The following is a 16143-nucleotide window of genomic DNA, read 5'->3' as shown; positions in this document are numbered from 1 at the left end:
TGTGCGCATCTATTGTTTCTAATCTGGTCACTTGATCAATGAAGACCAGCATGTAATTAATTGTATAGTATTGTACACAATGTCCCTCTCTACATTTATCCAGATGGATTTGTTATTTGTTAACCGTAGCTGCTTAGAAGAGGATGTAATGAGCAGTGGTTTTGTTCCTCTCTGCCTTCCCATTTTTTTTTGCTGACAAATAGTTTTAATGGGAAACAATTTCAAAGAGCACTTTTTTTTTTTTTCTTTTTCCTGGGCCTGTTTCATCATACACTTAATAATTTTTTTTAATGTTTTGATACAATGGTCCAAAGTGAAGGAGCTAACTGAAGATACCCAACCTGGTTCCTATTCCATTCAAATTTCTCTGGGGTCCGTAGGAGAATTTAAAAGCCTGCTTTTGTTCCTGAGGACCCTCTAGACTTCATTTGCAGCAATCAGGGGACAAACTTGAAGAAGCAGCGGAGCAGGCAGCAGCAGGGTTCCCCAGCTCCCCTTTGCACCTTCCCATCCCAGCCCTACCCATCGCACTGCGAGCATCAGCTCCCAGTTGAGCTGCCCCCACGGCTCGGGGATGGGGCTCAAGGAAAAGTTGCGTCTGCCTGACCTGTCCACTATGATGTTCTACTTCTGCTGTTTTGGTTCTCATGCAGATGGAGGGAACGAGGAGCCACCAGACCGAAGACAGGCAAGTGTAGACTTCCGTCAGAGCCGATCTGGGCAAGGTAAACGCTAGTGTTGTTCTCCCTCGGTGACTCGTTTCTCGTTTGTTCGCCTTCTCTGTATTTGTTTTCTGTTTTTCGCAGACTGTGTAATCTCTTGGAGTTATTGTAACCATCGCTGTTATTTGTACAGCTATGACTATTTGGTAATATTCACAAAACTGATGATCTTGTTACAGTTTGAAGGAGTTTAGGATAATTTGTGGCCCAGCGTAGGCGTGCCCGTGTTGCATCTGCATTTTGCAGATGGAGGGACCGAGCTTTGTGCGAGGGCTGTTGGCAGAGGTGTAAGGAGTCTTCAGCATGTACCAGCACAAATGTAAACACCGCTTGCTTCCCTCCCTGCTTGCAAAGGGGAGGGCCTGGCTGGTTCTCAATAACCAGTTTATTCTCTCCCACAACCCCCTGGATGTGAGTAGAGATGGGAAGTGGGCAATCCTGCACGGGGGGGCTCAGCAGCTGCTTCATATGGCTTTTGCTTTGTTGTGTTGCACCCTACAAGAACAGGGCGAAAGGTCCTATGAAGAAAGTGGTAAAAATAGTCTTTACATTATGTAAATAATGATTCTACAGTCTCTTTCGTTGAGTATCCATTATTCACAATAGGCTTGGTGGTTAAAACCAGTGCTGTGGCTGTGTAACAGGGATTGCTGTCGCTGACAGCAGCGGCTCTTATCTCTGTGCTGGCTTACATTTCCTTTGAAGTAGCTTACTTATAAGTTTTAAGCATTTGCTCATTTGTGAGGGTTGTGAAAATGCAGGTTATCTTTATGCAGCTCGTGAGATCAATTAAAAAGCATTTCGTGGAAGCATGACTGGTGGGTGCTATGTGTGTTGGCTTATTTTCTGTTTCAGATTGCAGCAATAATTTTCCTTTCATTTAGGTTCAAGTCTGTTGTTGTCATGGTGTCCTAATGACTTATTATGGAGGCATTTTCTCCGGAGCATTGTTCTTTTCTGGCAGCATTCCAGTGTTGCCCAGGCAAAATTGCTGCAAGTGATTGAAGCCCGCGATCAGGATGAGGGGGATTGGAATTTACAGTTAAAGCCACGAAGCCCTGTGAAACATCAGCAGCTGAAACCGTGTTGTTAGCACAGGACCTTTGTCTTATCATTTTACAATTCTGTATTTTAAAATAGAGGAATTATCCATCCCCTTGTTAGCTGTAGGCACTCAGTGACAGCTTGCATACAAGCAGCATTTGGCTCTCTTGTTTTGTTGGAGAACGCAGGACGAGTGGTAGATCTCTCCCCAGCAGTTAGTTCAGCTCAAGTTGCTGTTGATATTGCTTCTAAAGGCTGAGCCTTGCCCGCTTGCTTTTCTGTTGGTCTGTATGATGTTCTTTATTTGTTTGGGTTCTGTCTGTTGCCTTGTTTTTACAAGATACAGCAGCTTGGATGGAGCTGTTCGTTTCCAGGTTGCCTGCTGGATTTCGGCGCGCTTGTTCAGACACCGTGTTCTCCCAGGTTACACGTCTGCCCGTTCAGTCAACATCTTGGCTGCTGTGGAAAAGTACTGATATTGGGCAGAGGACAGGGGTGTTTTTTTTTTCCAAATTCCTGCTTGCCAAGGAACAACCGACCTATTTCTGTTTGCCTCCGAGTGCAGCACTGTAAGCATGTAGGAGCATTCCCAAGGAGCTCCCTCGTGAGCAGCTGGAGCAGTGGATGCAGGTCTGGAGCAGCAGGCGGCCTCTGGTCTGTGTGCATGAGCTGCTTGGCTGCCTGCACAGTGCATTTCTTATCATTGTGGGTTAAGGGGTTTTATTATGCCTAGATAAACAGCTGACCGAAATAAGGAGGTCATCTTCCTGCTGGTTAAACTTCCACGTTGCCATCCGTGATTCCCAAGTCTTAGAGTTGTTTATGAAGCTCTGTTATCTTGGAATACTTCAAGAAATAATCTGTTAGTTCAATTAGTTCATATATACTTTATAGTAATGTTTTATTTAAGTACAGCTAGTAGAGAAGCTGTCAACGTTCTGGTTCAGCCGTGAATGTTCCCTTATCTCAGGGTTTGATAAAGCCCAGTACTTCTTCTGGCTGAAACAAATTTAAGTCGATTTCAGTGACCCTGTTTGCTTGTTGACTCTGGCCAGGGTGCGAGAGGAATTCTGACAGTGTGGAATGAAAATAATAAGTTCTGGATATGTTGCGAGTGTGCTGGTTTTCTTTTAAAGCATTTGAGAGTTTTAAGAGGGAAAATATTCCTGAAAACTTGGTCAAGTTTCTGTCATTACTTTTTTCTACATAAGTTATTGCCCCCAGTTGCCTTCAATTTTAGGTAAGTGACAATCCTTGGTCAAAGATAACCTTGAACTTTAAGTGTAGTAATAAAGTGTGCACTGCCTTTTAGGTCTTCCCCAAAGCCTTAGGTATAGATTGTTTTTGTTGATGTCAATGCCAATTTCGGCGCTAATACCATTTGCCTCTCCTGGCACTCAGGGGTGATTTGGAGCAGGCTTGCAGAGTCAGCAGAGGTGTTCAGCTCAATGGCTCTGGAAAAAGCAAGGTCTTATGTCAAGTAAGCTATGTATGGAGCCAGTAACTAAGTTGGCAGTACAACACTGGAAGATATTATTTTTTTAAAGGTATATTAACAGTATTGTACCAAATTATGCCTTCCTCAAAAAAAAATAAAATAGGCCCAACTCCATAATTAAGCATAGTCGCTGCAACTTTTGGACAATTACCAGAAAAAAAAACAAGGTGATGTTCATCAAAGTTCAGGTTTTGAGGTCTGCTGTCTGAAAGCAATCTGAGAAATGGTGACCTTCCACTTCTGAAGCTGTGGCTGTTGGGCCTTGCTGTGCTGGTCAAAGGTGTGAAAAATGCTGGTTACAGGTGGACGTTTGTGAGATGACTGCCTGTGTCTGCACCAAACGCTGGTGCACTGGGTGGAGCCCAGGGCACGATTCTCTTCCTAAAGCAGAACCCAAACCTGTGTCATCTTATCCTAAACTCCACTGAAATTCCACTGAGGAGCACTTCTGGACAGCCTGCTCAGATGTAGGCACCTCCGTTGAGGGCATAAAATGAGGTGAGAGAAAGGCAGTCTCAGCACACCAGAGCACTTCTTCCTGTGATTGAAGAGGAATGGTGCCGTGCCTGGAAGAGATCCATAAGCACAGGCTCGATGCCTGGGAGAGAGTGGTGCTGGTGGCAGGTTTGTTGCAGTCACCCACAGCTGCTTCATAGAATCACTAAGGTTGGAAAAGACCTTCAGGATCATCTGGTCCAACCATCCCCCTACCACCACTGTCACCCACTAAACCATGTCCCTGAGCACCACGTCCAACCTCTCCTTGAACACCCCCAGGGACAGTGCTGCCACCACCTCCCTGGGCAACCCATCCCAATGCCTGACTGATCTTTCTGAGAAGAAATGTCTCCTCATTTCCAACCTGAACCTCCCCTGGCACAACTTGAGGCCATTCCCTCTAGTTTTATCACCAGTTATCTGAGAAAAGAGGCTGACCCCCAGCTCCCCACACCTTTCAGGAGTTACAACAGAGGTCTCCCCTGAGTCTCCTCTTTTCCAGACTAAACACCCACAGTTCCCTCAGCTGCTCCTCACAGGACTTGTGTCCCAAGCCTTTCACCACCTTCATAGCCCTTTTCTGGACACTTCCAGGGCCTCCATGTCCTTCTTGTAGTGAGGGGCCCAAAGCTGACCACAGAACTTGAGGTGCGGCCTCACCAGAGCAGAGCACAGGGGGACAATCACCTGCTGGTGATCACCTCCCTTCACTCAGGCAGCTCAGGTAGAACGAGCAGTAAGTGCAGTGGGAAGGTGGCCAGGCAGTCATTTGAGCTTTCTCTGACTACAGCCAAATATTTGATATTAAAATCTGTGTTAAAAAAACACAAGATAATGTCAGTAGCATCATCTTTTAATACAAAATTAAAGATAAGAACAAACAATGATCCATTCCTCCCTTGAAGGGATGTACTCTGTTAGGGCGTTTGTGTGCACACTTAATTAAAGCAGCATGAAATGAATAGAAAAACATCAGTGTCTTGCTCGGTTTGTGGCAATAATGACAATCTCTAATGAATAAAACATAACAAACTACCATACTTCTGTGTACTGAAGTTAAAAAAGAAAAAAAAAAGAAAAAGATCTCCTCCATAAAGAGTAGGCCTTGAATGTATGTTCAGTAAACTGTGGCAAATGCTCTGAAAGGAAGAGAGTGAAGTCGGATTTTTGAACTGTCAGAATTAGCGTGTGGGTAACGTGTTTGTGTTTTTTGATTTCTTGTCATGAGTGGTACAAAAACGCTGAGAGAGGTTCTTGAAAGTTGGCATCAGCCGTGGAAGGCCTGTAACCACAGCGGTGCCACCTCGCAGTGTGCTGCAGGAGCTTGTCCAAGGCTTTAACGCTTCTTTCCACGTGGCCTTTCCTTCTGCCCATATATTGTGGTGTTCACGTTGTGCTTTGGCTGTTGAATGAAGTTAGTCTGTTGTCTCTTCTGCAATACCCCGTATTTGAAGGCATTCACCCTTTTGTCTTCCCCCCACTTTCGCCTGCCTGCCTGCTCCCTGGGAGCTGTGCTTCGTCTTCTAACCGTGCTCTTCAAGCCCCTGAGAACCACACGAGTGTCCAGTGGAAATCACATAATAATTGTCTTTCTGGAGGGAAAGCATCAGCAGGCACTAAAAGCTAAAACCCAGCTCTTAAAGGTGTGGCATGAGCATAATCTCGTTACGGTGTGTGTAATGAAATATTAAGGGCCTTAAGAGGCTTCTGCAGCTGAATTCTGAGCCGCCTCTATTAGGTTAACGGCCTGGCTGGCTGCGGGCAGGGAACCGGCTGCAGGCGATGGAGGTTTCCACGGGAGGAGCAGGCCCCGACTGCCTGCTGCTGTGCAACACCTGCGCTTCGGTTGTCGCTAATGTGCGTTGCAATAATGAGCAATATGTGCATTTATTGTCAAAGACGTTGTGTCTCCACCTGTTGTCGTGCTACTTGGCTGTCTTCCATGGGGTCTGCAGGAACGCGGCCTCCATCCCGGCTTTAAGGGGCTTGGGGTCTGCGTGGTTGTTGTGGGAGAGCTGCAGGGGGCTGCCTCAGGAGGCTTTGTTCAGTCCTTGCTCTTTCTGCCGAAGGTCCTCCAGAACAGGCCTTTACTCCATCTACCCCAGCATCTTTTGCATCCCTTGCTTTCAAGCTACTTTTACCTTCCCTGACTGTTCTCCAAGATTGTGTCTGCCCACTCTCAGATCTCCTAGTCCCGCCAGCCCAGCGTTTCCCCAGCACAACGTGCTGACCTCGACGGCCGCACTGCCCGGCACGTGGAAGGCCAGCGTGTTTGTGGGCTTGGAAGAAGTATGAAAGCTGTCTTAATCTGCAGGCCATATATAAATAAGGAATGTTAGTGAAATGTAAAGAGAAAATTTAATTCGACCCGAAGGATTTTTATTAGAAATCCACAATCTAAGCTCACAAAAAAAAAAATAGAGTGAAAGATTTATTGGTTTCTCTGAATTAAATTCAAAACCGGTGACTCTAGGACTCTTAAAGACAAGTGAGAAAAATCAAAATAAATATTTCATGGCTATGCTGTTCATAATCTGAAGAGCTATGCTGAGATGCTGTTACAGAAACATAATTTCTTCAAGGGAAGCACCAAGATCGTGCCAGGCAAGCACAAAAAAGCAGCCGCCACTGCTATCTGCAGGGCTGAGAGAGACGTGCAGCGAAACGGCGCTCCGGCTGGGCTCGCCCTGAACCAGACAGTCCTCTGTCTGCGAATGATGAAAGCAGAAGCCTGCCTCTTCTAACCAGCTCTGTTTTCTCTTTATGTTCCTCGCAGGCACCTCCACAGAGAACGACTGTGCTTTTGAACCAGACTACGCTATTCCGCCACTCCCAGTGACCGAAGGTATGCAGCACATTCGGATTATGGAGGGCATGTCCCGCTCCCTTCCATCCTCCCCCTTACTCACACATCAGTCTATCAGTGTTCGGCTCCAACCTGTGAAGAAGTTAACTGGTAAGGACTTTAAATAAAGTTCAGTAGGGCTTTTAAGGTCCTTTGGTGCAAAAATCGCTAAGAAAACTTTGAACAAGCTTCTGTATGAAAGTCATCATTTGTTAATTATGGCTTCTACTTTGGTCAAAACCAGTAGTGTTTGCACAATCAGAGTGTTTAAAAGAACTGATTGGATTTCCCTCTGATGGAGAAGTCTCTGTTCTGAAAATGATCATTCTTTTTAACAAATATTCTCTGCTTTTCTGAGAAATGTCGAGTTTTTGGGAAATTTTATTTCCATTTTGTATTACGGTCTGTGAACAATGGAAACATTACAGTAATTTTGAACTTTGCTGAAATTTTGAATGCTGAGAGAATTCATCAGAAAAACGATAAACTTGTGCAACAAATGATCTTTTTTTCACAGTTTATTTATATTTTTAAACTGTTTTGTTTATCTAGTCTCCTGGGATTTGGATTTGAACACCTAAGGATTTTGAAGTAGTTGGATTTTTGAAAGCAGTCGGCATCTAACAGCCATGTAAAAGCCTGACATCATATTCCTACTGGTAGCAGTTTGGAGAAACTTGCTTCTTGCCTAAAATCTGTCATACCTCCATGCCCATTTTTAAAAATGACCAGTCAGGGTGCTACATTTATATTGAGAGAAATCTCCAAACCCAATTTTTAGCTGCTATAATTTGACCTCTGCTTACAAAAGGCAAATCCAATATGCTTAGTACCTTTGTTTTCCCTGCCCATTGGTGAAAGGAGAAATTGAAAAGGACTCAGAAGCGTGAGTTAAGTCCTGTGGTTTGGTTGAGGATGGTCCGTGTACCCGTGATGATGCGATGCTTCTGTGAAAGACAGGGTGAATAACTCCTTCCACCTGTGTTAAGTTGAACAGAATTTCTGTCCGTAATCGAAATCGCTCCTGTCGCTCTCGAGTCATCTCTGTGTCCTGATGGATGGGTAGAGTCTGATCTGCCATCCAGACTCTCTTGCTGGCGAGTCATTCCCCCTTTGTAACATTTTAATCAATAGCAGTATTATCTCTGACAGGTAAATGCACCAAGAGAGAAATTCCTTGGCCATAGGTGCTGGTAAGAGGGTAGGGCACTGACATGGGTCAATGCCTGCTCTGGGCTGAGTGCGTAGTCAGTGGAAGGAGCATAAAATCTATAGAGTTGTCTGCTTCCACTCTACATTCAGATAACCCATCCCCCTAAACTTGTAGTCAATGAAGCTTTTAATTTTCATAAGTAATTAGGTTTATTAATGTGTAACATTGCCAGCTTATTTGACATGACACGGAAGCAAGCAGTTTGCAAGTACATATGTAGCTTTATGCACGTACACTCACATCTTCCTTTAGGTTTTGAGTTACTTGCAGCAATTTTCTCTTTTGTGGTGTTTTAAAATTAACCAGTTCCATAAACCTAGTGTCTATCTCATTCAATGCCTTTCTGTCACCCTCATTTGACTCCAGTCCGTTCTGTGCCATCCCATTGTACCTCTGAGCACCGTTAGATTTATACAACTGCCCCAACAGTTCCTTGCTGTCCTGTGGGATATGGCAGAGGGTTTGAGCTGTACCCTGTTGAGGAGGGAAGCTCGCTTGCCCCCCGGAGCTCCTTTCCAGCCTGCTGACGAGCCACCTTGGCGTGGAGCTGTCGGCCCCTGGCTTGGCAGAAGGCATTGGCCTCCCCCCGCTTCTCTGCGTGGCACCGGCCCAGCCAAGCAGATTAAGCTCCATATATTTATAATTATCTTTTTTTCCACGTGGAAACAGATCAGACTCCATCTCCCGGCTCAGAAAGCTTTTGTTGGGTTTGGCAGGGCTGCCGCTCGGAGAGTTTTACTGGCTCCTCAGAACAGCAGATACTGGAATTGCGGCAGTAGCTTTTGCAGGCAGTACTTCAAAGAAAAGGAGGGGGAACCACACGAACTTCCAGGGGGTCAGGCAGTGTCCCTGCTGCCATTCTGCTTGAAATTTGCTTTCCAGCACCAGCAAGGTTATTTCGTAGAACTACAACGTAGGCATTCAGCTGGTGAGAAGGCCTAGTCCCTGCCAGTCCTGTTTGTAAACTGTATGCATTGAACGTGTCTTCTGAACATCTGTACACACCGGCATGACACCAAGAAATTGCTGATAATTCTTATTACTTAAAAGTTAATGAAGAAAAGTATTGCCTTTTCTTTTTGTTCGGAGGTCCATTTCAGGGTCGTGCATAGGAATCTATTGGAAATTGATTGGGAAGATGATTTTCTTGGGCTTTTGCACTTTTCCTTTTCCATCTGTTTTAAATATCCTGTTCCAGCTAGACCCAGTCCAATACAGCATGAAAACACATGCTGATGTTTTGCACGTACATGTCTTGATGACTTCAGTGGAGCTCCTGAAGTACTTAGAATTCAAAGTGTGTTTCAGTGCGTTGGTGGATTAGCATGATTTTAAAAATTATTAGTTTAATTTACTGTTGATATTGTAAAAGGGAGATGTTTATTTTACATCCTTGTGCAGTCATTATAGGAATTTGTTTGCTTTCATTAAGGTAATGTGTAAAGGAACTGGGAAAGTAGCATTGTTTCACTGGTTGTTATTCAGAGCATTTATCACATTTCTTCACCTATTTCTTATTGTCTGTGCCTAATGTTTACTATTAATCTGAGAGTTTTGAAAAGCAAAAAAATCCATCAGCCACAGAAAGAGGTGGTTGTTGAATATTTGACTATTTACTATGTCAGTAAATTGTTTTTTAAATTTTATTTTATTTTACTGGTGGACATCAATTGGCAGTTTGTAAAGACCCTCCTCAGTTTTGTTCATTATTTTACATATAATGCTGTTTCCTTAAAAATACCTTAGAGTTAGTACCAGATTTATGAAGACAAGTTCACAGCCTTGCACTATTTTTGATGCATTTCTCCCCATTTCTCTCCTTAATATTCCAGGAGACATGCAAGTGCTCTTGTAGCACACTCAAAATCTGGTAGAATTGATTTAAATAAATAAATAAAAGTTGGTTGAAGAATCCTCATGTGACTATAGGAGCTTACAGATGAAAGTAAATGGCCATTAGCCTGACAGTAAATGCACAGAGACATTTCCCCAAGTCTTGCTGGCTGGGATTCTGTTTGTTCTTTTACTTTGTCTCGTTCTTATTTCCAGTTGTTAATACTGCACAATAACAGCAGTGATTCCTTTTGGAAAAAGGATGAGGGTTATTCAGGGAAACCGGGGTATTACAAAGAGAGCCTTTTGTCCATCTGACAGTTGCCACATGGATTTTTCAAAGCGACCTTCAGAGCATAGAAAATTGTTGAGAAATTATCCAATTGTAGGGGCTTTTTCATGCTCTTTGCTTCTTACATACATTTGTGTGTGACTAACCCATTCATGTAATAATTTCCATATCTGTGGAGCGGTCGGATAGCGGAATGATACTATTCATCAGATAAAACACTTTGTTGTCTTTATTTTTTTTCCCTAAAGATTTAATACCTAAGACCATTTGCAACAAGACTGTACCAAATTCCTGCTTTATGCTTTCTGGAGCTCTTCAGAAATGAAGATTTCAATATGAAGCACTTCTCTGGCTGTTCACTAGATGATGCGCTCATGTTTGAGGGCTGAAGTAGCGTGGGTGGCTCAGGAACCACACGCATACGTTGTAGCACAGATAGGGTAGTTGCTGAGATATGCCCCGTGATGCCCTTGAAAAGGGGCCACAGTTCATTTGGGTTTCAATTTAACCCTTTAAAAAGGAAAGGAAGCCTGTATAGTGCAGAGAAGTTGGCTCAGTAGAAACTGCAATGCTCTTTATTGATTTTTAATGTCATCTTTTAAAGTTCTTAGCTGATTTGTACACAGGTTGTCTTTGCTTTCCCAGAACAGTTAAAATATCCATGTTTTTTTTAGAAAGCATCATGTGGTGTGTTAGTTTTCTTTCCAGAGGAACTGAGGCTCCTTGCTGACATTTTGATATCTCTGTTTTCTGTATACAGAGACTTGGCTGGATTCGGGGGTTGATAAATATTCAGTACGGTTGCAATTTTCTCTCTGCTGAATGGTATGGTGATTAAGAAAAACTAAGGTCATTGTTGCTCCAAAGGGTGAAGTAATAGTGAGCATAAGTAATCAGCTCCCTCCCTCTCCTGCATGTACAACCTATTGTTCAGCAGTGGCTGAGCACGTATTTTAGATCGGCGTGTTGAACCTCAGTTGCTGTATTTAATATATTTTTTATAACAGAAGCAGTTTATTAGCAAGCGTAACATGAAAAATACATTATAACAAACAAAAAAACCCCAGACCTGCCAACCCAGGATAAGGATGTGGAAGACACCATTTGGATTTTTCTGGAGGGAAATTAGCACTTGAAAGTTACTGTGCTTGCTGCACAAAGAAAGGACCCATTTCCGAAACTGTTGGGTGAAATGTTCTACCCCACACCAGCGGCGTGTTATCGACGGCTGAATGGAAATAAGGCGACTGCATCGTGCACCTCCATTCAGGAAGGCATCGCTTTTCAGGAGGGTGCTTATGGAGATGAATGTATCTGAGTGCTTTCCTGAATCGAAGCCAAAAATAGTAACCGGGCGGTGTACGAGGTTAAAATTGATGCTGGGCTGCAAGATTCAGCTGCTGATGCTTTATTCCCTCAGCGTGAACCCCCCCGCGTGCAAAGTGTTTGCACGAAGCCCTGCGCCACACCTGACTCCTCCCTGGGAAAGGTTTCTGATTTACAGGCTGTAAATTTACACGCACAGAGATGATTTTTTTCGTCGCTGTATGGGGCTATTTTTAATTTTCTCATTGAATAACAGATTGGGAGCTTCAGAATTCTTTCAGAAAGTGCGTGTGTGAGTCCCTGTGCACGGGGGGAGGAGGGGAGGGAGTTGTTAAGAAATTTAGGAATCAAATCCTGTTTTTTCTAGAAGTCGCGTAGGTATTTACATGTAGGTCTGGATTCTCGGAGGCCTCATTCCTCCCGTGTGCAGCGTGATGCTTCAGCGTCTTTGAAGACATGGACCCAAGGAATCAGCTGCGTTGCAAAGCCTCCTGCTTTGAAAGCGTTCTCCCTCGTGTTTTGGGAACAGAGGAACTTCCCCTAAGAATGCTCTTCACAGAAAGAAGTAGGAGCATTCCTAGTTGTATTTCGGCAATTAATAACCTCCTCTTCCCCAACAAAAACGCAACACCCTTCAACTGGATCCTTAAAAGAAGCTGGGAGAGGAGCTGCAGCAGGAGGGAAACTCGCTCAGCCCTGGCGTGGCAATGAACCCACCGGTGCTGGTCCTGATCCAGCCAGGCTGTGGGGACCCCTGGGACACCGTCATCCCCTTGCTGCTCGTGCTGGGGGATGGCAGAGCTGGGGCTTCACCCTCCTCCCACGTCCTCCTTCCCCTCCACTGGGAGCAGATGGAGGAACACTGCTTCTTCTTGCATCTTCAGCAAGTGGTCAAGTGGTCTTGGCACTCACTGCCAGTGTGGGATGAAAGAAGCTGAGATTTCTACTTGAAATCTTCATCCTTGTTGGATGGTGGCAAAACCAGATTAATAATCCCAGCCCTCTGGGTCTGTGTATTCTCTCAAAACTAAGATGCTATCGCAGCTGGGTGGGGATGTGAGAGGTGTCAGAACAGCTGGCTGAGGTGTGGGTGCTGGGGAAGAGCTGCTTGGGCCCAGATGAATTTGTTCAGATAAAACAGGGTAAGAAGTGGACAGAATTTCTGAAAGTCTGGATTTTCTTTGCTAAGCAGAGACTTTAGGACTACGTGTGGGGTCAGCTTTAGGTGAAACAGTTGCAACTCTCATGATTCCAGTACCTTGTCTGTCTGAGTGCATGCATCGAGTGGAAGGCATCTGACCATGGTGTAAACCCGTGTGATTTTCCCCCAAGAGCTGCAGAATGGAACAGAAACCTTGGTTGTCTGATACCTTGCTGGGGCAGCCATGTGTCCGGGTTGCCTTTCACTGCCCTGCTTTATCCGAAGATGCTTTAGGGCCCTGCCAGCGTTGGCGGCACAGCAGCGGCTGCGCTGCGGCTTGCTCTGGGGATGCGTTGCCGGCTCCAGGAGGAGTGGCTGCCTCCTGCTCGGTGCCGCTCGGGCTCTCAGCCACCTGATGGTGCTGCAGTTTGGTTCAGCTCCGGGAGCCGCTTACCTGCGCGGAGCTGTGTGCTCGCCACGGGTCTCGTCACCACCCTGCTTGGACACAGGCGCTACTTGGGGTCATCGCTAGCTCCCTGCCGTTCTCCTCCTCGTTCCAAGCAGACCGTTGGCAAACGCTGGAAGTCGTCTTGTGCTGCTGGGGTTTGGTACCAGGCTCCCAATGCTCCACGCCCTGGGTGGAGGCAGCCGTGCCCGCGCTGATTTGCACCACCCGCTTCCATCCGGAGGGTGAAGGCGGGATGCAGACGGGGAGAAGGGGATGCTGCAGCTTTAAAGCATCCAAGGGCTTACAGCCTTTTCGTATAAATTGTTCCCAGAATCCATGTCACAACTCCTTATATGGTGCTGCTTTTTTTCTCCGAGTTGCCATGACAACAGCAGCACTGCACCATTCATCAGCTCTGGTCCTGGGCTGCATCGCCAGCCCTTCGGCTTACTCCAAAATGTTCAGGGGAGCATCGGGGAATCATTGACTCCGCTGTTCTGCGCCATTGTTTACCTATCCTTTCAGCAATTTGCTCTAAAAAAAAAAAAGAGCAAATTAGATTGCGCCGGAGAAAGAAACTGTGTAAAAATACTTCATTTCCCCCCGAGGGAGGCGTACAGTCTACATTTGCTGCAGCCTTCTGGAAGGAGAGGCTCTTTAACGCCGAGAGGCTTAACGAGGAGAGAAGCCGTGCGTCTGGAAGCCTTCCCCAAATCACCCCGCAGCCTGCTCCCCGGGGACGCAGACGATGCCGAAGTGATGTTTGGCAGGGGCAGCAGGCACCGCAGGGAGAGCGGCGCTGTGCTTTTGGGAGCTGAGCTTGACATCAGCAGCGGGAGGTGGCACCTGTAACATCATCCTGACGTTGGGAGCAGCAATATGGAGCTGGCGCTAGGGAGAGGTGGGCACCAGAGCAGGATTCGGCCTGGGCTGCTGCTCTCGCGGCATCGCTACCTGTGAATTTGCAGGCTTTCGCCGGCTTCCTGCTGCAAGGCTGCATGCTCTCAGGTGGCGGGGAGCGAAAACAAAGCCTTGTGAGTATCTGGACAATTTGTCTTGCATGGACTTTGATTTAAATCGCGTTAGGCTTTTCTTGGCCTCTTTTAACTCTGCAGAAAATCAATGTAGACCGAGGGACTTGAATGCTTGTAGCTTACGGGGAAGCCATTAGGAGGTTTGTAGTGTAAGTAAAGATTATGCTGCTTTGGGTATTTTTCTTTCAGGTGTTGTTGCAATACTTTTACATAATCCCGAGTTTGTCTGCTGCTTGCAGAGATGTGCAGAATCGCATGCCCAAAATGTAAAATCAATGTGCAATGCAAAAAAATCCCACTTTTCCAGCAGTGCTGAAATAGAACAGATCTACCGAGGAGTGAGTTGAAAAATAGCCACAGATACCAAGAATGATTTTCTTTTTGATCTTAGAACAATAGGATGGAGATAAGATTTTTCTTCGATATTGCAGAGTGACCACAAATGAGATTTGAGTGGGTTATAGATCCCTTATGTGCTGGGAGGCAAAGATTTGCTTCCCGCTAAAAGAGTAAGTTTTAATTTGTGCTACTAGGAAAAATACCCAATATATGAATAATTGTTTTCAAGGCGTAGTTTGAGGAAAGCTGCTCGGGCGCCTGGTGTTCATGCTGCACTTGTTTTCGAGAGGTGTTGTGGTTAAAATTGTTGGTGTCAGTGTAGACTTTTCATCATTTCTAGGTATTTTTATATCATACTGCTAGCAATATGTTCACATTTTCTTCTCTTGCTTTCTTTAACTGTCATTTTGTCAGCATGACATTGATCTAAAATTCATGTTGTTCGTGTAGGAGGGGAGGTGGGATTGGAGGCCCACTCCTGCTTGCATTTCTGAACCACACAGTGCCGACAAGGACTGAATTATCTGTAAAGTGTGCCATTAGATTCCGTTTTTTTCAGGATGTGTAATGTGTTTTTTTTTCTGGCCATCACTCACTTTCCATTTAATTTTCCCTGATGCATGGCAGTCCGTGGCTATCTGGAGGTTTAACGCAACGAGCAAACTTACATAATGTCAGGAAGGAAAATTGAATCATCCCTTATAAAAAATGAAGTAGCACACCCACAGGCAACGTTTCTTTGTGATTTTGGTGCCTGCGTTTTCAGTCCTCTCTTGTACTCCGGTGTCAAACCTTCCTGCCTCCAGGAGCGAAACCTGCTGGAGAAGGAGGATCCTCTTTCATCTCCAGCGATGTATGCCGAATATTTGTTTCCTGTTGTGGTAGTTCTTACTATGCTTTTTTTTTCGGATGCTTCATCCCTTGTTTTTGGGCTTGTGGTTTGTTTGACAGGCGTACAGTTGTACAGTTAAATGGAAACCAGTTGGGCTTGCACAGCTATAACAGGCACATTTTTGTGCATCCTACCTGCGTACCTCTACAGTTAGTAAACAAACAGAGCTCTTTAGATGAAATTGGTGCGTTTCCCACTTGTTTTTTTAGGTCTCCAAAACCGTTCCTAACATTTACATAGATAAGTACTGTGTCCATCTGCAGCTCTTTGAATTAAACCCGTTGGTGTGTTGATGGCTTTTCTGTTGTTGGAGATCTGTCAAACTCGTGACATTTCTGCATTCATTTCCTGGTGGTCTGGATGTGGCTTTTATTTTATTTTCAGTGGAGGGAAGGAAAAATTGCCTTACCATATGCATTGGCTGCTGAAAGTCACAAACCAGTTTTATCACAGATTTTCCAGAATGCTGTTCACAAGGCAAGAACCCTGCTCTGACTTCTTTTGACACATGACTGCCTTCCACATTAACAGAAATCATAATGGAGTTGGGCACAAAATCCCACATGCTTTTTTTGATGTTTGCCTTGAGATTGCCTGCCTGCTGGGCCTGCAGAGCCTTTACAGTGTGCTCCTTCCCAGGATGTTTTGTGCAGAGGTAAACATGTCATCACAACACTATGGCTGGGAAAAGGCACTAGTAACTTTTCATTTCGGGTCTGTTATACATGTTTACACCTTCAGGTTCTCCCTTTGTTATGTTTAGTGCAGGTAACATTAAAAACAAAACAAACAAAAGAAACCCTACAAGACAAACCCGAAGAAAGGCAGAATAGCCCGAAGTCTCCGTGCCTTTTTGAAAGCTCTGAGCCAGAAGCCTGTCCTTATTTCACACTGGTGCTACACAAAATGGAGCATCTGTCACGATTACACTTCTGCTGCGTGAGAATTTTTACACATAGCTAGAAAGTTTCTGTAACCAGAGGAGGTGGTGTAGGAAGCCTTAACATGGGGTTGAACC

At 45.1% G+C, this 16143-nt stretch overlaps 1 protein-coding gene across 21 annotated transcripts in view; it reads left to right on the top strand.

Annotated features, from left to right (window-relative positions):
* The window catches only part of TANC2 (tetratricopeptide repeat, ankyrin repeat and coiled-coil containing 2), a 282832-nt gene that overhangs the window by 124949 nt on the left and 141740 nt on the right, over positions 1-16143 (top strand). For 12 of the 21 annotated variants that reach the window (XM_068661136.1, XM_068661140.1, XM_068661133.1 and 9 more), the window contains 2 exons: positions 654-725; positions 6539-6718. In XM_068661136.1, coding sequence (XP_068517237.1) covers positions 654-725; positions 6539-6718 — 252 coding nt within the window. Of the gene's footprint in view, positions 1-653; positions 726-6538; positions 6719-13263; positions 13895-16143 lie in introns of those variants that run through there. The other 9 variants (XM_068661149.1, XM_068661146.1, XM_068661150.1 and 6 more) reach the window with 4 other exon arrangements.

The sequence above is a fragment of the Anas acuta genome, chromosome 25, assembly GCF_963932015.1.
Source record: "Anas acuta chromosome 25, bAnaAcu1.1, whole genome shotgun sequence".
NCBI classification, from domain to species: Eukaryota; Metazoa; Chordata; class Aves; order Anseriformes; family Anatidae; genus Anas; species Anas acuta.
Note: the sequence above shows the minus strand (reverse complement) of the source record. Positions and strands in the feature narration are given on the sequence as shown.